This window comes from Meleagris gallopavo, chromosome 4 (genome assembly GCF_905368555.1).
Source record: "Meleagris gallopavo chromosome 4, MGAL_WU_HG_1.1, whole genome shotgun sequence".
In the NCBI taxonomy this organism is placed as follows: domain Eukaryota; kingdom Metazoa; phylum Chordata; class Aves; order Galliformes; family Phasianidae; genus Meleagris; species Meleagris gallopavo.
This window is the reverse complement of record NC_139407.1, coordinates 16932408-16952031: the sequence shown is the minus strand read 5'-3', so window position 1 is coordinate 16952031 and position 19624 is coordinate 16932408. Positions and strand designations below refer to the sequence as shown.

At 44.2% G+C, this 19624-nt stretch overlaps 1 protein-coding gene across 3 annotated transcripts in view; it reads right to left on the bottom strand.

Moving 5' to 3' along the window:
• Window positions 1-19624, bottom strand: part of GRID2 (glutamate ionotropic receptor delta type subunit 2) — a 690924-nt gene that overhangs the window by 118801 nt on the left and 552499 nt on the right. For all 3 annotated transcript variants that reach the window (XR_014882859.1, XM_085222277.1, XM_085222276.1), the window contains exons 10-11: window positions 18005-18202; window positions 5293-5605 (exon numbers count right to left, since the gene is read on the bottom strand). Coding sequence is in view for 2 of the 3 variants with exons in the window: in XM_085222277.1 (XP_085078403.1) it covers window positions 5293-5605; window positions 18005-18202 (511 nt within the window). In the remaining variant the exon portion in view is untranslated. The remainder of the gene's footprint in view (window positions 1-5292; window positions 5606-18004; window positions 18203-19624) is intronic.

Genomic DNA, 19624 nt, shown 5'->3' with positions numbered 1-19624 from the left:
AGTACATGGAATAAAAGATATGCTACAGAATCTCATGCCTGGGTAAGCGGTAGGGTCAAAAGCATATTTTTTTAAATCTCATCCACAGTACTACACAGCTCTCTCTGAGAACTCGCTGTTGCAGTGGTCATACAGGATACTGTAAATCTGTGTTCACAGAGATTCAAAAGTAGGACAAAGCATTCTAATGCACTGATTACCATTTTTTCATTGAAAAGTGTACTGTATGAAGGACTTAAGTACAGAATAAAAAGAAACACTTGGCATTATTTCTACATATGAAGTGAGCCTACTCGATGACAGTTCAGCTCAGTTCTCAAAACTGTCTCTTCAAATCAAAAATCACATGCATCTAATAGATTAGAAAAAAATACATATAATTACAAATGCACCAATGTCTGCAATGAGCGAATATAAAATTAAAAGAGAAGAAAAATATACCTCCACGATACAAAAGTTTCCACAATAGTACAGAGACTGTGTGATCACTCCAATTTTCCCCCATGAGGAAAAAAAAGAAATTGAAAGCCAAAAATCAAGACTCAAGTTTAAATGGTATGAGAACCAGTCTAAGCTCTCAAGGAAGCAAACACTTGTGAAACTCCAGCAAAGAGGATCTCTTCTGGAGATCCTTTCCCACTGGTAGTCAGCTCTTAAATGGGTTTAGGAGAGCTGGATCCAGGCTGCATCCCTTCTGGCAGCACAGGTGAGATGCCTTCACCTGTGCTCCTGTAGTTGACTCATTGCTCGCCTCAGGTGATCAATCAGAGGTTCAGACTGTGATTCAGCAGTTCCCATACACCTGCCCTAAAAACTACCAGGCTAGTCGTGCTGACTCAAGTATCCAGGCAATGCCACAGTACTTTTCTGATATATCAGAAATTGCAAAGGTTAGAACTCGTTAAAGGAATTTGATTGGAGCACCTGTCAGGCTGACTGAAATACAACCTGATGCAGCTTACCAAATCTACTACTGAAAACAGCAGAATACTATTTCAGAACTAGCAAAAGAAACAACTCTTTCTGATTCAATCCAAATACATCACACGGTTCCTTGAAAAATTTGATTTATATACCAAGAGGCTCTTTTCTCTGTAGACTGTCAACAGGTCCGGAACCAGGCTCCCTGCCTGCAGATCTTTCACCTAGCTAGAGGAATGAAAGAACAGACAACGCCAGAATGTGCCGGCTTGCCCCAAAGAATCTGGTGCTATCAAAGCATTAGCAATCCTCAGTTCATGTTGCCTTATTGCTCTCAACGTAAAATATAGAAGCATCTTTGGCTGTATGTTTTGATGGCAGAAATGAGTACCTTGTCATGTTTTGAATCCACAGCTGAAAGACTTTTTAAATGAACGTGACAGCTTTTGAAATGCCTCATGCTGTTGCGCTTAAAGTATGCCAATCACAATTAATAGCAACAGATTGGCTATTCCAAAATAAATAAAACCTGCGGATTTTTCTGCTGAATGAAGAGCTGATGAGTGAAAACAGAAGCAAAATTACTACAATAGCCAGTCAGCCTGTCAGTGGAAATTACTTTCATTTGTCTGTATTCACAAGGGTTAGTAAACAATAATGCGTCAGCTAATATAGTTTTGTGTTATACTCAAATTGAAAGTGAAATACAGGCTGACATTATAAATGGATCTATTACTTTTTCACAGCGGATTTCTGAGGTCTTCTGAGTCTTGATATTTAAATTGGTCTGTAAGGTTGTTGTATTTTAGTATAAATGCTATTAAATTTGTGTCATTTTTCCCTTTAGCAAATTAAATACTGTCCTTCTGCATTTCTTTTGAAGGAGAGGTGTATTGTATAGCAACCCCTCATTCAACGGAAATAAAACGCACGTTTTAAATTGTTCTATTGGATTGTAAGGAGTTGTGCCAGAAATATACTCGGTAGAGGGGTGAGATCTCTAAATCTCTCTAAATAAGTGCAACACACCTTTTAATTTCTGTGAATTATTTTTTTTTCTTCTGAAGTCTCACAACAGTTTTAGTGCTTTGAGCCTCCATGTCTCAGCAGCTATTACTAATCACGATTTAGTAACAAGTAAAAGACAGCAGCTTTCAGTAATAACACAGACACAGAAACAGCCAGAATGGTTCAGGTTGGAAAGGACTTCAGGAGACCATCTAGTCCAATCTCCTTACTCAAACAGAGACATCTAGAGTGGGCTGCACAGGACGAGCTCCACGTGGGTTTTGAAGATCTCCAGGGAATAAGACTCCACAGCCTGTCCAGGCAGCCTGTGTCAGCGCTCTGTCAACGCTCACAGTAAAGAAGCTTTTTTTCACTTTAAGATGGAAACTCCTGGGTTTCAGTTTGCACCCTTTGCCTCTAACACTGTTGCTGGCCTCCACCGAGAAGAATCTAGCCCACCCTCTTTACACCTTCCCTTAGGACACACTGATCTGATTCCTTCTCAGTCTTCTCCAAGATGAACAGGCCTAACTCTCTCAGCTTCTCCTCATATAAGCGATACCCCAGTCCCTTCATGATTTTAGTATCCTTGTGCTGGACTTGCTCCGACAGCTCCATGTCTCTCTCATACTCGGGAGCCCAGCACTGCACACAGCACTGCGAGCCTAGGCCTCACCGGGGCAGAATAAAAGGGACGGATCCCTTCCATCATCCCGCTGGCGACAGTGTACCTGATGCTCTCTGGGATACTTTTTGCCTTCTTGGACACAAGGGCACATCAGTGGCTCACGGTCAACTGGGTGTCCCCAAGGACCAGTAGGTCCTGTACCACAAAGCTGCCTTCCAGCAAGTCAGCCCCAAGACTGTGCTGGTGCATGACAGTATTCCTCTCAAAGTGCAAGGCCCTGCACTTGCCTTTGTTGAATCTAAAGCAGTTTTTGTCCATGTCTCTATCCTGTCCACATATTTCTGAATGACAGCACAGTGCTCATGAGTATCAGCCACTCATCCAGGTTGCACTCAGGGGTATTAGCCACTCGTTCCAGTTTTGTATCTTCAGCAAACTCACTGAGGAGATGCTCTGTTCCTTCATCCAGGTCATTGTCAAAGATGTTAAGCAAGACCTGACTCAGTACTGAATGCTGGTGCACCCTGCTAGCTCCCACTAGGGCCTCCCACTAGGCTGCATTTTGAGTCATAAGCCTCTGAGATGTCCTGTGCAGCTACTTCTCAGTCCATTTTTATCTAAACCCTTCTTGGCCTTGCCTTTGGATGAGGATGTCACTGGAGACAGTGTTGAAAGCCTTGTTGCAGTCAAAGGAGACAACGCCCACTCTTCTCCCCTCATCTATCCAGCTGGTCATTCCAGCTTAGAAGGCTATCAAATTGGTTAAGCATGATTTTCCCTTAGCAAATCCATGCTGACTAATTCCAATCACCCTCTTTTCCGGTCATCTTGCTTAAAGATGACATCAGGAATGATGTGCTCCATCATCTTTTCAGAGATGTCGATGAGGCTGATTGGCCTGATTCAAATCCAAATCTCATGGTCCTCTCACTATGGGGAACAGATGAGGATCTCCTTGAGGAAAGTATTTTTCTCTACTTTTTTAGTAGTAATTTTTTTTTTAATTATTCTTTTTTCCTTGTCATTTCATCTCATTTATTTTCATCTAATTTCCTCTTTGTGCTTTATTTGATGTGTTAATTCAGCCCTCCCCAAACACTCACTTTACTGATGGTTCTGAAAGCCCTTTTCTATATATGCTAACTTAGCATCTGTCGAAGCCTTGAAAGCCAACACCCTGGATCTATGACTTGGAAAACTTTGGGGCACTGGACAATACATGTTGACTTGGTCAGATCTAAGGCAAACAATTCAAATTATAACTAATGAGATTGAACTGTACAATTAAACTAGCTTTGCCTCCATTAAAGCACTGCTGGGCAATTTCCTAGAAAGCTTTTAGGGACTGATGATGGGAGTACAGTGCAAGTGCTAAGGCTAACGCCAAACAATAAAGCCATGTAAAATCACCTCGTATTCATGCAGTAAAGAAACTAATTCACAGGTTTTAACCTAAAAGGCAGACAGATGCAATGAGTCTAATTCTCTAACAGACCAACTGCTCTCTCATAGTTGCATTCCCTAAACAGCTACACTGGGAATATTTTGGACAGAAAGAAAACTTTAAAATCCACCCACATACATTAAAAAAATTATTGTAGCACTAAACTGGCTTTGAAGTCTGTTCAAACACCAAAGAAACATGAAATAATTTCTGCAGCTCTGCTCGGTTGGCCATCACTGCTAAATGCAAATGGTAACGTCAAAAATATTCTCTGTAAGTTGATGAATTTAAAAACTTGCGGACAGTCACAAATGCAGCTTTTATCCTTCTATAGGTGATGGTATCAGTTATTGTTTTCCCCCTTTTAGAAGTTTAGACAAGATTCATATACATCTTCAATTGTCACAAATTTCATTCGATTTTTTTAGTAGGTAGTAAGGTAATTTCTAATTACCTTATTGAATAAATACTTTTACCTATTGTGTTTCATCTGATATCTGTGAGTTTTGAAGTAGTGACGATGATTCTTTGCAGATTAGATGCCCCATAGAATTACAAGGAGATGTATCTGCAGTGCTAGTACTGACTGACAGATAAGTATGTGCATAAATACCAGAAGATAGTTGTTTTATTTTGTCAGTTGTCAGGTGTTATCACCTAAGCCATCTTACATGAAGCTGTGTTTTCTTATTCTACTTTGCATTATCACTCGGATTTGTAGATAAGGATTTTAAGAAGCATATACCAAGCCAAGGTCTGCCATCCTTGATGCCTTTGGGATAAACGATTAAATCTCTGCAGAAGAGATGGACCGTGAAAGACTTGGTACCAGACTGGGCCACACTAGATGCTGCAGGGAAGGAAGGGAGAATCCAGGAAGGCCAGAGTAACTTGGCTGAGTCTAAGAGTTATATGGGGAAAACTGAGGTAAAGCCGGAGGAGGAGGAAAGAGTATGAGACACGGTAAGATCACTTGGCACTGGTGACCGGTCCAAAGTCTGTTCAAAAGCCGAACCCCGACATTTTCAGACTTACTTGGAACATAGCACTTACACTAAGGATGAATAATTTTTGAGAAGGTGATGAGAAATAGTCTTTCCAAGCACTGGTCAACTACAAATGAAAAACAAGCTAGCATGTAGCGCTCAAAAAACTTCTCATGGTTCGCACACCAGGCTGCTGCACACTTTAGAAAACTCACAGCACATGGCTCAGCAGTGCTCCCAGTCCCTCAAGGAGGATGGCAATAGGAAACACACAACTGTCATCTCAGACTCCCTCTGTCTCTTACCTTGTTGCACAAAGGATCCATACACGAACCACATGGAGTTGTAGAGTGTTGTGGAGGTCATAGATCCCATCTGAAGGCGAGGAGGGTTGAGCCAATTCAAGAGGTAGACCAACAGCCCTACTAGCAGCACGGTACCAGCTATGCACGCCCACAGGGAGAGGTCAAATGGTGCCAAGCAGGCAAACATGTCCACCGTCTTCTCCGCCTTCCGAAGTAGCACGCCCACCGAGTAGTCCATATAACGTGTTGTGAAGTCCACCACATTTTCTCTGTCGGGGGTGATGGTTAAGGCAGAGATTCCTATGTCAGCTCTCTGAGGAAAGAGGGAGAATAATATGTGTAAACAGGAGGTACAGAAATGATCTTTGCTCCTCCTTGATCTTAAGCGACTAAATTTAGTATGGAATAGCAGATGCCAAGGCCAATGTTTAAGGCACAATATATGCAAACTCAGAAATGTGAGTAAGAAATGTGAGTAGCAGAACAGCTGTACCACCTCTCTTAGCTTCCGTGAGCAAACTTTGCTCCGTGGACTCAGACACCTTAGCTTTTCAACTTATTATGTTCAAAAAAATCAGAACATTTCCAATGTATCTAATAGCTCAAGGAACTGGCGGGACTTATTGACAGGTGTTTAAACTAGGTATGAAGGGGGAAGGGGACAAAATGACGACTGCTGGGACTGAGGGGCCAGTTCGAGGCTCCAAACAGGACTTGATGGGTGGAGACAGTGGAGTTCAAAGGCTTGGAGAGAGGTGGAGGGATGCTGCTTCTCTTAAGTGCCTGTATACTAATGCGCGTAGCATGGGGAATAAACAGGAAGAGCTGGAGTTCTGCGTGCGGTCGCAAGGTCATGATCTCATCGCGATCACGGAGACGTGGTGGGACAGCTCGCATGACTGGAATGTTGTCATGGAGGGCTATGTGCTTTTTAGGAAAGATCGGCTGGCTAGGCGGGGTGGTGGAGTTGCTCTTTATGTGAGAGAGCAGCTAGAATGTATTGAAATTCACTTGGGGGAGAGTGATGTAGCAGTGGAGAGCTTATGGGTGAGAATCAAGGGGCAGGCTGGTAAGGGTGACACTGTTGTGGGGGTGTACTACAGGCCCCCTGATCAGGATGAGGAGGCTGATGAGGCCTTCCAAAAGCAACTGGATGTAGCGTCACGTTCCCAGGCACTGGTGCTTATGGGGGACTTCAATTATCCAGATATTTGCTGGACAACCAACATAGCCAGGCACGCACGGTCCAGACGGTTCTTGCAGTGTGTTGAAGACAACTTTCTGATGCAGGTGGTGGAGGAACCGACGCGGGGAGGGGTGTTACTGGACCTTATTTTCACCAACAGGGATGGACTTGTTAAGGAAGTAAAGGTAGGGGGCAGTTTGGGTTGTAGTGATCATGAGATGGTGGAGTTCAAGATCCTGAGCGGAAGAAGCAAAGCAATAAGTAGGATTGCTACCCTGGACTTTAGGAGAGCCAACTTCGATCTCTTCCGGGACCTACTTGGAGCTATCCCGTGGGCTCGGGTGTTAGAAGGTAAGGGGGCCTCTAAGAGCTGGTCAGCATTTAAACAGCTCTTCTTCCAAGCTCAGGATCGGTGCGTCCCTGTGAACAAGAAATCGGGAAAAGGTGGCAGGAGACCTTTGTGGATGAGCAAGGAGCTCATGCGCAAGCTCAAAGGAAAGAAGAAGGTCCATGAAATGTGGAAAAAGGGTCTGATCACTTGGGAAGAATATAGGAATGTAGGCAGGGCCTGCAGGGATGCAACGAGGAAGGCTAAAGCCCGTCTGGAATTGAATCTAGCTAAAGTGATAAAGGATAATAAAAAAGGCTTCTTCAAGTATGTTAATAGCAAAAGGAAAACTAGAGAGAATGTGGGCCCCTTACTAAGTGAGGGGGGGGGTCCTCGTAACGGGGGATGCTGAGAAGGCAGAGATACTGAATGCCTTCTTTACTTCTGTCTTCAGTGAAAAGGCTCCCCTGCAGGAATCCCACACCCTGGAGGTTAGTGAGAGGGTCTGGGGAATGGGAGACTTCCCTTTAGTCAGGAAAGAGGACGTGCGTGAGCGCCTAGGCAGTACTAAGGTCCACAAGTCCATGGGACCTGATGGGGTGCATCCACGTGTGCTGTGGGAGCTGGCGGAGGTCATTGCCGAACCGCTCTCCATCATTTTTGAGAGGTCCTGGACAACAGGGGAGGTCCCTGAAGACTGGAGGATAGCCAATGTCACTCCGGTCTTCAAAAAGGGCAAGAAGGAAGATCCGGGTAATTATAGGCCTGTCAGCCTCACCTCCGTCCCTGGAAAGGTGATGGAACAGCTTGTGCTGGATACCATCTCCAGACAACTGGGAGAAAAGGAGGTTATCAGGAGTAGTCAGCATGGGTTCACCAAGGGGAGGTCGTGCTCGACCAACTTGGTGGCCTTCTATGATGCTGTCACATGCTGGGTGGATGGGGGAAGAGCGGTAGATGTAATCTACCTTGATTTTAGAAAGGCGTTTGATACTGTCTCCCACGACATCCTTATAACAAAGCTGAGGAAGTGTGGGATAGACGAGTGGACAGTGAGGTGGGTTGAGAACTGGCTGACTGGCAGAGCGCAGAGGGTCGTCGTTGGTGGTGCAGAGTCTGGCTGGAGACCTGTAACCAGTGGTGTCCCCCAGGGGTCTGTGCTGGGTCCGGTCTTGTTCAACATCTTCATCAATGACCTTGATGAGGGGATAGTGGCCACCCTCAGCAAGTTTGCTGATGATACGAAGTTGGGAGGATTGGCTGACACGCCTGAAGGCTGTGCTGCCATTCAGCGAGACCTGGACAGGCTGGAGAGCTGGGCAGTAAGAAACCGGATGAGGTTCAACACAAGCAAGTGTAGGGTCTTACACCTAGGGAGGAATAATTGCATGCACCAATACAGGCTGGGGGATGAGCTGCTGGAGAGGAGCTCTGCAGAGAGGGACCTGGGCGTCCTGGTGGACGACAGGTTGGCCATGAGCCAGCAGTGTGCCCTCGTGGCCAAAAAGGCCAATGGCATTCTGGGGTGCATTAAGAAGAGCGTGTCCAGCAGGTCGAGGGAGGTGATCCTCCCCCTCTACTCTGCCCTGGTAAGGCCTCATCTGGAGTACTGTGTCCAGTTCTGGGCTCCCCAGTACAAAAAAGACAGGGATCTCTTGGAAAGAGTCCAGCGGAGGGCCACAAAGATGGTGAAGGGCCTGGAGCATCTCCCCTATGAAGAAAGGCTAAGTAAACTGGGTCTGTTTAGCCTTGAGAAAAGACGACTGAGAGGGGACCTGATCCAGGTTTATAAATATCTGAGGTGTGGCGGCCATAGTGGTGAGGCCAGTCTCTTTTCAGTGGTACGTGGAGACAGGACGAGGGGAAACGGACATAAGCTGCAGCACAGGAAGTTTCGCACGAATGTGCGTAAGAACTTCTTCACGGTGAGGGTGACGGAGCACTGGAACAGGCTGCCCAGGGAGGTTGTGGAGTCTCCTTCTCTGGAGATATTCAAGTCTCGCCTGGACGCCTACCTGTGCGACCTGGTGTAGGGAACCTGCTTTGGCAGGGGGGTTGGTCTCGATGATCTCTAGAGGTCCCTTCCAACCCCTACAATTCTGTGATTCTGTGATTCTGTGAAATCTACTTCTGGTCATTTTTCTTGGACTATTGATGCCATCATTATTGCCGTGGCTTTGTGCACAGCATTTCTGAATAGAGGAAATTTGTTCCTGACAGAGCTGTATGATTTCCAACGCTTTGTTGATACGATGCTCATGATAAAGGGCCGCTGCATGACGAAGGGCATCTCATACGTCCTGGGGTGCTTGGGGTACTCGATATTCTGCACAATATCAACCTCGGTGACAGTGCACAAAGCGCAGAATGGCAGGCAGCATACACAGATCCTTCTCTGCTAGTTCCTCTGTATTGCCACTGCTTTGTGCCTTTTTTTTTTTTTTTGGAGTTTTAAGAACCTACTTCAGATGAGGAGGAGATGAATAATACATTTTGATCCAATCATCGTATTCCACAGCATGTCTGGGTATTAGGTCTCCAGAGGCAGCAGGCACAACTACAGCAGCTGCTGTTTTCCTTCATATAGATACAATTTGTACCGCAGTGAAAGCAGACACAGTAACGTTTAAAAAAGCCCCCAAAGTGAAGAAAGGCACCATTAATTTTAGATATTTTTAGACAAAAAAAGAGTATTTAAAATACCTAAAGATGCTACCAATTTGATTTAATTTGTTTCTGATCTGCCTAAAGCAGCATGTGGTCTTTTGGAAGGGAGTGAGGAGAGCACAAATGCAACAAATTGTCAGTACCGAGTCAATTTTATTAACTGTGTTGAGTTTCTTTCTTCTCGTCCAAAGGTGGCAAAGATTACTAGCTCCTAAGAAATATGAAACATGAAGTGACAAATTATGGAGCTAAAACTGATTAGAATCAAATTTGCAAATCATCTGCAAAATGCCATCTGTGAGACACTCTATTGCCCACGATACAGACACAGCGTTTAATCACAGTGCGCTGAAGTTTTTGGTTTACACAATGTACTTCACATTAATTTTCCTTGTCTTGAGAAACAGCGGAAAGTAGCTGAGGGCCTGATGATTTAAGCAATAAGGCGCTTGAAAATATTAGCTTGTTTATAAATCATGAATAAGATCTTCATCTTTAATTTGTAGTTTAGGTCTTGTAGCATCTGAAATTAAGGTACGTTGATGTATGCAGCTGAAAGCATGGCTTCGTAAATTAATGTATAAAATTATAGAACTTTTAGCCAACAAATGACTTGAGTGATTCATAGTATCTCCCGAGTGTTCAGCCCCAGCTGCGCTGAGCAACATGCAAAGCAGACATCACCCAAAATGTTTTCCACAGTAGTGAGCAGAACCGTATGTTCAAAATAATTTTCAAATCAAAAAGTCCAGAGCTCTGTACCAATAACTGTCGAGTACAACAATAATCATATTTAGTGTTTAGTATTTATATATTTAGTATTTATTTTTTTTCCAGAATGCGTCTTAAAATATGAAGAGGGTTACGGGATGGCATACAGAACCGCTAAGCGATAGATGTAACCCCTGCTGTTTAACTTCATGTATCACTGAAATACTTCCGTACTGCACTAGATTATTGTGAGGTGCCATTCAGGTTGTACTTGAAAGAAGTTTAAAGATCTTTCAAGGAAAACCAATCTAAGTGAGGAAAACTTCAGGAAAAAAAATCTGAAGGATGCACAGGTGTTTTTTTTTTTTTTTTTTTTTCTTTTTGAAGAGGAACATATTTCTCCATGAAATACACTGAAGGGCACAGCGTGTGATATTTATAGAAACACTGCTTCTATTTCACATCCCTGTGGAGCAATCTTTCACATTCCACAGCATTACAATTCCACTCTGGATATCAGCCAGCTACGAGAAAGGAGCAACGTTGTCCTAATGGAAATGTTGCATTTTTTTTCTTTGTGATATGGCAGCAGCAATCGTGTTGTAATTATGTCTTGATCTAAAAAATTGCTAGTAATGTAGAGAGGGAGGCATCCTGACCTCTGTACTCCCATATTTAGCCTTTTTCCATAAAATAAAGGTTACTCTGAGCTATGACAACTCATGTTCCTGACTTACAGAATCAAATCATAAACACCGGATTAGAGGAAAACTGTACATTCAGCACAGAACCACAGATAAGCTTCACTCAGCTGCTGATCCGCTGAAGGTGAGCATTACTAATTATGTACAGAATCTGTCACCGTGTATTAAATTGGAAGATGGAAAAAATTAAATGCTTGTCATTAACAAGTCGAATTGGATCAGAGAAGATATCAGTTTGAAGGATTCAAGGTTCACTTAGCACTTCTGAGAGAGAAAAGCAAATGCATACGATTATGTCAATATTTAGATATAAAGCTGCCAATCTGAATTATAAACATGTAAAATTCTACGCTCAGTTTTCACAGTGCCAAAATCAACCATTGGCATCTTAGAAGTCTCTTTTAGCACATTTTGGATTAATGAAACCGTGAATCCTGGAATCGGTTCCCTGGAAAACAGTAGAGGGCATTATTTTTCTTTAGGTGACCTGCTTAGGAATCTATAAAGTTGATAGCAGGTCTCCTGAGGTCATCGTTGATCAACATTACCTCAAGCAGGAAATCCAAAATAAATGAACCAATAGGCCCAAAAGCTTTGCTACCTGTCACGACTTGGCCCACCAGCGATGGTTTTAAATCCTCCCATTCTATTGCTGAAGCAGGTACTCCTTATATACACATAAAGCGATCTTAAGATGATTCCTGTGGTACATGACCGAGAACAGGGGGAAGACACAAATTGACTGTAAATTCCTCCATGAAGATGTTTATGGTAATTCATTGTTAACGTTGAATCAAGTTGCACTGAACTTTGGAAGCAACAAGCCACAGCTCCATGTGCCACGCAGTCCTTAACACGGACACATAAAAATTAATTGCAGATATAGTTTTACTCACGGTAATGCGCCTGCAAAAACAATCCTTTCTTTCCTCAACTGCCGTTGTATATGTTACCTTCTCACGTTGGCTTTCCCGTATGCTTTCTGCCTTCCTATGCCGTTCCCCCAAGGAAGACGGCTTGAGAGAAGAGCCTTATAGAGCCTTCTATTGCGGGTAGTTTGTTTGGAAGTGCTCACGCATGTATTTAGCTTTCCATTTCTGACAGATCTAAGTGAAATTGTTTCAATGCCATTTGCTTCCTGATGTCTCATCGGAAGTCATGGCAATTCAAGTGGTATGGCACAATTTGGGAAACTGGCTTATAAATATAAATATCACTGGCGTGTCCAGAACCACGCTACAAAGTCTACTGTCCTCTCCCAGAAGAGCCTTTTTTTGCCTCCTTTGCTTGTCATGCAGGCTCGTCCCTCCGGTAATGCGGCCTTGAGCGTAACTGAAGGAAGTGCTGCGAAACGGTATCTTGTGGCAAAAGAAAGACGTGCAGTAAAGCATCACTTCCCTTAGATTGGCTCTGCTGAACACTGCTCTCTGAACTCATCCTGTCTGTGAGCCGAAGCTCTGTAGGGATACATTAACAGACTCATCACATTACAGTCAGTTTATTTTGAAAGAAAAAGGTGTACGTAGGAAGGATAGACCTAATTGGGTGGAAATGTGAAGAGGAGGAAGGGTGGGTTCCCTATTCAAACCAAAGACTAGTTGTTCTGAAATGCTGGTTCCAGCTCCTATTTCAGCAGCCATTGGGTACAGGAGTACTCTATCCTTGGAGCAAGAAGAGTGAACTTGGCAGAGGCTCCACGAGGTGTGTGGGCTTAGGGCACATGTTTGCAGCCAAGGGCTTCCATCCCACGTGGCTGCAAATGAGAGCAGCCCAAGACTGCTCTCACTGGTAGCGGGATCTGTAGAAGAGCCTGCCACACCCTGATTTGGAGTAACGCAGATCGCATCTGTCGGTCCTTAACACAGAAAGTAACGCACTCACTGCAGCAATTACCATTTCATCTGACCCTTTTCCTGCAGTGGGCACAGATATCTTCTGAAGGCACTCACAAAGAGGAGATGACAATTTTCCACTGCGCTTGTGTGGGTCTTGTCTTTTGTAGAAATGCACCGTTCCCAAGTCATTTCTGGCTCACACGTTATGAGGTAAAAAGCACTCCCCTTGTACCTGGATTTATTCTACATGTTGGCAATATTGTCATGTAATACTCGATTGGGAAAATTAGGAAACATTGTGTGTTAAACATTAGGTCTTTAATTTAAAACTATTCTTTGCTCTTTTGCTTCCCCTCACAGAGTTGCCAAGCAGAGAGACACATGAGTTACAGGAGCAGCACTTGGTTCGCAGTAAATAAGAAAGCAGCCTTTTGAGAACAGCTTGCACTTGGTAAGGGGCAGATACACACTGGCTGCTCACCCAGAGGTTCTCTTTTGCCTCAGGAGTGACAGAAAAAGTGAAGGATTGTAGGACCTTTTCTGTTAATCATATGAGGGGTCGAGAAGATGCCAGAGAAATGATATTGAGGAAACACAAGTTTTACAATGCAAGCGCAGTCCTGTTAACACTTCACATCTTCTAATTGTACAGAAGGATTTCACAACCATTTTGCATTTTCATTTAAAGCAAAATTGCAGCAGACCAGCAAATCCAGTCCACTCGTGATGTGAATTTACAGATCTAGCGTTTACTGCCTCGAGGGTGTTATTTAGGTTTATGTGAATCCGTGGCTAGCACAAGGAAAAGAACGATGTGGAGATTTTTTAGTTGAACAATCAGGCTTTGGAGGTTGTGATTGCTGCCTGATGAATCATTCATTTCAAACAGAAATTGTTCCAGGCCATTCTTCCATTTCTGGAGCCACCGAGCACTGAGACATCTCCAGCCTGCGGCACGCAGTGCCTTGCACTGTCCTTTGCCGAGCACTGCAGCGAGCGGGTATGGTACATCGGATGCAAGGAACAAAAAAATGATAAAAATGAATTGACACAATGCAAAGGTGGATGTAGTCTAAATGGCAGATAATGAAAGTTCAGTTGTGACATTTTCTGAGTTGGAGGAAAATTCAATTTTCTCAACGGTTGCAGCTCAGCGTGTACGATCACAGCATTCCACCTTCTGGTTTTATAAGGATGTAAGGAGAATGGCAAAATGAAGTTATCACTACAGTTTAAATGCACAAACCACGTCAAGACTACAGCACGCATGGATGTTTTCCATTCTCACAGGCCTTGTAATGCTTGGGCAAGCAGAATAAGTTAATTTTTTTTCCAATTTTCCTTTTCACGTGGATCGTGATTGTAATTTTTTGAAATTTTTTGTTTTAAACTTTTTTTTCTTTTCTGCAAGATCTGATTTTTGCATTTTGTCACCTCGTAGTTCCAGTATTTAATGTTACTCCCTGTGCCCGACTGCATTACTCCTTATGTTTTACAACGGTGCATTATGTTCAACAATTAAATCTCACCTGCAGATTGTGAAAAGGATTTCTATAAACCAACAGCAGCTATTTTGAGGAAAATGAAAATAGGAATCTATGGCTTTAAAATCTGCACCTCTAGCAGTAGTAACAGCATCTTCTAGTTCACAGAGAGCAACTGAAATATATACATTCATAGCACAAATGACACAGCGGCAGAGTAGAGTCTGCACAGCCCTTTCTTTCTGGGGGGAGGTTAGGTGGTTTGTGGGTGCTGCAGACTCTCCTGCTAGCAGTGATGAAGGTGAGTAAGATAGGACCATGTCCCACAGAGTAGTCCTGGTATTGCTGGGTGTGAGATGTGGCATGAGGGACTACTGAACTGGAAGTAAATGCCTGAATCTTTTTTTTACTTCAGTTTAGTTTCTTTTTTTTCTTATTGCAGGGTGAGTGCTGGAGTGCTGCAGTGGAGCCTTTTGGAGCAAGGATCAGCTCAAACCTGTAAGAAATTAGCACGGTGCTACTACCATGGATGCACCAAGTACTGGAGGTCCAGTAATGTGGGCCTGCTTGCAGCATGGGCTGCCTGTGTGCAGCTGAGCCATTTGAGAGCAGCTCTGGGGCCTCTGGCAGTGAGGTTTGTCTTACTCCCATTAGTGTTGGGAACAATGCTGCCTTGGAGGTGGTGACTGCAGGGTGGAGGAATCTGTTCTTAGGATGGGAGGCCCTGGGCTCCAACCCTGCTTATTTTGGTGCTGGTCCAGGGCCACTGCTGAGCTTCCTCTGCATTTTGGGGTCAGCATGGTGCTGCTGCGAGGTGTCACTCTCCCCCCCACCTCCTTTTTTGCTTGGGAGAGCCAAGCACAAATGGCTTCACAAACTGTAAAGAAAGTAGCCTGAGGTCTGTGTTCTCTATTTCTGCATTGTCTCCTATTTAGGGTCAGTGAGAGCTGCAGCAAAGACTCATGTCAGCAGTTTTAGCTGTGATGGGACTGTGGAGGTGGTGAGTGCCAGGGAGGCACTGGGGGTTCTTTCTCTTTGACAGAGGGCTGCTGGGCTCCCACTATGCTCTTTCTGGTGCTTCTCCTGCATACTCGAGCTGCTAGGTGGCCACACTGCTATTTTCAGGTAAAGGGCTACTGCTCAACACTGGAAGGCCAAGTACAGCCCTGTTGTGATCTCAGTCCTGAATGGGGTTTTGTGTGCGTGATGGGTGTGAGCAGGAGGAGGCCATGTTCCTGCCGCCCTATTGGTACTGGGGATGGAAAGCAGCAATAGGGCTAAGGTAAAAGCAATATTTAAGACTTGTGTATCTTTTTTTTTGTCTTACCTAGCTGGATGAGGGAGAGCTGCTGAGGAGCCTTGTAGAGCAAAGATCAGTCTAAAGTAGGGAAGAGTTCTAGCAGCAATGGGACTGCTGGAGGAGGTGAGTGCAGGGTGGGGACTACCTGCCTGTGGGAGGCTGATAGGCTCCCACCCTGCTTTTGTTTCGGGGGGGGGGGGGGGGAGGAGAGGGGAAGGGGACGGGGATGGGCATTGCTGGGATCCCACTGATTTTTTATTAGATGGGGCTGGCTCAGGGCAGCTGTTTGGCTTCTTGAGTCCAAGGACATCCTGCTTCCAGTGATGGGAAGGTGACTAGAATGGGGCTATTTCTTCCAACCCTGGTCCTGCTGGGGATAAAAAGGAGCACAAGAAAATTTCAGGATGTATGCAGTTTCAACTCTTGACTCGTGTTGCAGGGCCTCTTTGAGCAAGGATGAACACAAATGTGCAAGCAGCTCTAGCAGCATTTGGACTGTGAATCCAGGCATGTGAGTCCCCCTGAGCTTGGAGTACACTAATGGTGAGTGCTGCAGTTCCTCCTGCTCGTAGTAGTAGGGGTGACTGCCTCCCCAGCCCTGCTGCTGGGGCTGAGAGGCAATATAAAGGTCAGCTAAGAGGATAGTAATGTGTGAAATTAACTGTACTACTTGTAATTTTCATCTCCTTCTCTTGCAGGATCTACTGAAATTTGTGGGTGTTGGCAGGAGTTGGAGTACAGAGCACTGGATGCTGGAGCTGCCTGCACCATTGTGTCTTGGTGCAGGGGCTCCCGTCCTGGCAGCCCTGCAAACTGAGGTAAGTTCTGTTCTTGTGTCCTCTGTCTGTGCTGTTCTTGGGATGGTGTTTATGGCTGAGGGCCTGTGTTCCTGGAGTATGGTGGTGGTTTCTTTATTACAGTAAGAGTTGAAATGCGGGGCTCCGTCAGTTCTTCTTTGCTGGTGTTGAGGGTAGTGGTGCCTTTGTTTCTGGAGTATGGTGCTGAAGGGTGTTTTATTTTTTATTTCAGGTTTACGCGTGGTTTGTGTTCCAGAGGAAAGTGACCAGTACTATCTTAATCCATCTTTTTGGGAGATGCGCTGAAGGATGCAATTTGCTTTTGGAGTGGGACTGAGAAGGTGGTAGAGTGCTACTGTCTGGGTTGCATTCTGGTTTGGATTTTGTTTGGGTGCTGGATACTGGGATTTGTACTATCTCAAACAGAATTTTTTTTTAGGGGAGGAAGGCAGGTTTTGTTGTACTTGTGAGTGGCCCTTTATTGGTACCCTTTCTTTGGGATGTGAGGGAGGAGCCTGGTAGGGTGAAGCTCCCCCTGAGTGGTGGCATGTGTGAGGAGGCCTCCAGAGATGGAGGTGCTCCCCCCCTGAGTGTCTGTTGGGAAGGAGCCCTCCATCTCTGGAGGAACCCCCCCCCCCCCCCCCGAGTGGGGGTGTGGTGGTAGGAAGCCCTCCAGAGATGAGAATGTCATCTGGAGTGTAGCTGCTGCTGGGCTTGGGCAAGTCTTCCTTGCAGAGTGGTGCTCCTTCCTGGCTGCTGAGGAGAGCCTAGCTCTTTTCTGGGCCTGACCAGCTAGAAAGATGGAAGAATTCTTCCCTGGGTGGGCTGGGAGAAGAGCATGCGCATCCGGTTTGAGGAAGGTTTTGAGCTTTATCTGCTTCTGTGTAACTTAGTGATATCTTCATTGTGAGGCACTCAAAGCTTGCAGGTTCCATCTCTGGTCTGATTGAAGCTCTGTGATCTCTAATAGCAGCTGCTCATGTATGCTTCAGGTAGGGAGGCTGCCATGTGATAACTAGTACTAAGTGAGGTCTGCCTTTCCTCCTTAGCTGGGGCATGTTGAAAATGCTTGATCACCATGTTTGATGTTGATGCACCATGTTTGAAGAAGGTTCCCGGAGGAATGGCATCTCTGGACAGGCTCCAGTGGAGTTTAACAGTATCATTTGTATTCCCATGTAGCTATCCTCTGCTGGAGTGCATCTAAGAAAGCTGGAGGGTGTGGAATGCTGGCTAGGGCTTGGCTTAAAACTCAATGAATAATTTTTAACAAGATTGAGAACATAATACTTTTGATTCCTATATCTATATAAAGTATGGTGCAAAAATGTCTTGCATTTGTATTCAGTGGTTTTCTAAGTGCTAATTAATATTTATGTAATGTATTGCTAATTGCAATGTGAACTTTCCTTAGAACAACTTCCTCCACTCACCTGTGGCAGGAATTAGGGAGCTGTGCACCCCATTTTTTGGCTGCATTCAGATTTCATGCTGCTATACTTAGAGGGAAAAAAATATGGCCTGCTGCCACCAAGGTAGGCCTTTCTTTATTGCCTGGTGCACTAGCAGATGCTGTTATCACAAATAATAAACAAATGTAACCAAGGATTCATTAATTAAGGTTACCAGGTGATGAGAACATAAACTTAAGTAATAAATTCTGTATTAAGTGACATTATTAAATGTATTAACAACCTTACCTTAAATACTAGTTCTCCTATCAGTCCATTCCATGACCCATCATCCTGAGGACTCCCGTACTTGTGATCTGGAGCAACATAAATTTCATACTTAAAGCCAAGGTAATTGGCCAAAGCTTCCAGGACATCTATTGAGAAGCCTTGATACTTCTTTGGTTTTCCCAGAACGTTCTCAGACACCATGACAAAGGGCTCTTCCTAAACAGAAAACAAATGGAGTGACTCGTTAGTGAAACAAGGGCTCACCCACTGAGGTGCCTTTCTTTCTTAAAGGAGCAAGTAAGTATATACAACATTTTCCACTAAATGAGTACTGGGGTACCTCTGGCATCCTGTAAAATGATGTTTTTGGCTTTTACTTCAATATAACTACCTCAAACTCCTGGTAAGAAACTCTAATCTATGACACTTTTTAAGTAAATCCCTTATGACATTATAACATAGCTGCTTTTTCAGCAATGCCTTCTGTCTGCACTTATGCTCAGCATGACAGACGTACGCTCATATGTCTGTCCGTAAATATGAAGGATTCTGCCATACTGCTGCTTCCCACCAACTGGGTAAACACTGTATCTGGCAAATGTGACTATTAATTTGTGCCGTAAGGAATAAAAACAGAGCAAAATGCGCCAAGCTGCAGCAACAGACATTATCTCTCCAGTATTTCTCTTGTACCTCTACTATGTTGCACATGTTACTATACACTGAATGACTTGCTGCTTTTTAACTCCAGGCATACATTTGTTTAGCTTGGGGAGAATCAGGCAGGAGCGCTTATGTCTCAGTCTCTAGCCATAACTCCACAGGTGATTTTGTCACTTATAACAGTACTCTTACTTTCTTAGTGTGCCACAACTAAGAATGAAGAAAAGTTGGGGAGAGGTACTTGGAATGAGAAAGGGTCATTCTTAAACGCCTGAATTAACAGTCATAGGAATAGCTACATGGGTGAATGTTGCCACTGAAACCAATGAGCAACCAGACTGTAGTGGCAGCGTACGCTCTTTGGTCTGCAGACAAAGCAAAAAAACAACAAACAAACAAACAAAAAACAACAAATAAGTAGCCCAGAACGCTAGAGACAAGATTAAGGCAGTGTGACGTAAAAGGGAGGTGTGGACTAAGGTAAAATGACATCAGATTTCAAGCACTCAAACTCTTTTGTCCATTAATTCATTATAGCTATAAAATTCTTAAAGAAAGCAGCAACATCTCCTGCTCTAGTGTAAGAGCATGAAATGAAATGTGTTATGACTGGTGTACTTTTAGAACAAGCTCCCTTCTTATGGGTTGAGCCACAATACACTTCTGTTATACTCACTTAAAGGAGTTGATGCTTTTTTCTGATGATAAAAAATGATGGAAAAAAAAGTACATTCTTTAAAAATCAAAAAGCTAAAGCAAAATAAACTGTTGGAGATTATTTTCTCCAGCTCATCTGAAACCTCTTTTGCCCTTACTGTGGTGAGATGAACTTCCTAGCTGGGAAGCTGTACACAAATTAAGTTAGTGAATACAAATCTATTGTCTATTCAGATGAGAGAAATTGGTCTCTGCTGGGATTTACCGAAACCATCAGGACTCAGCTCAACCCTCAGATGGATGGCCTTACGTGCTTGT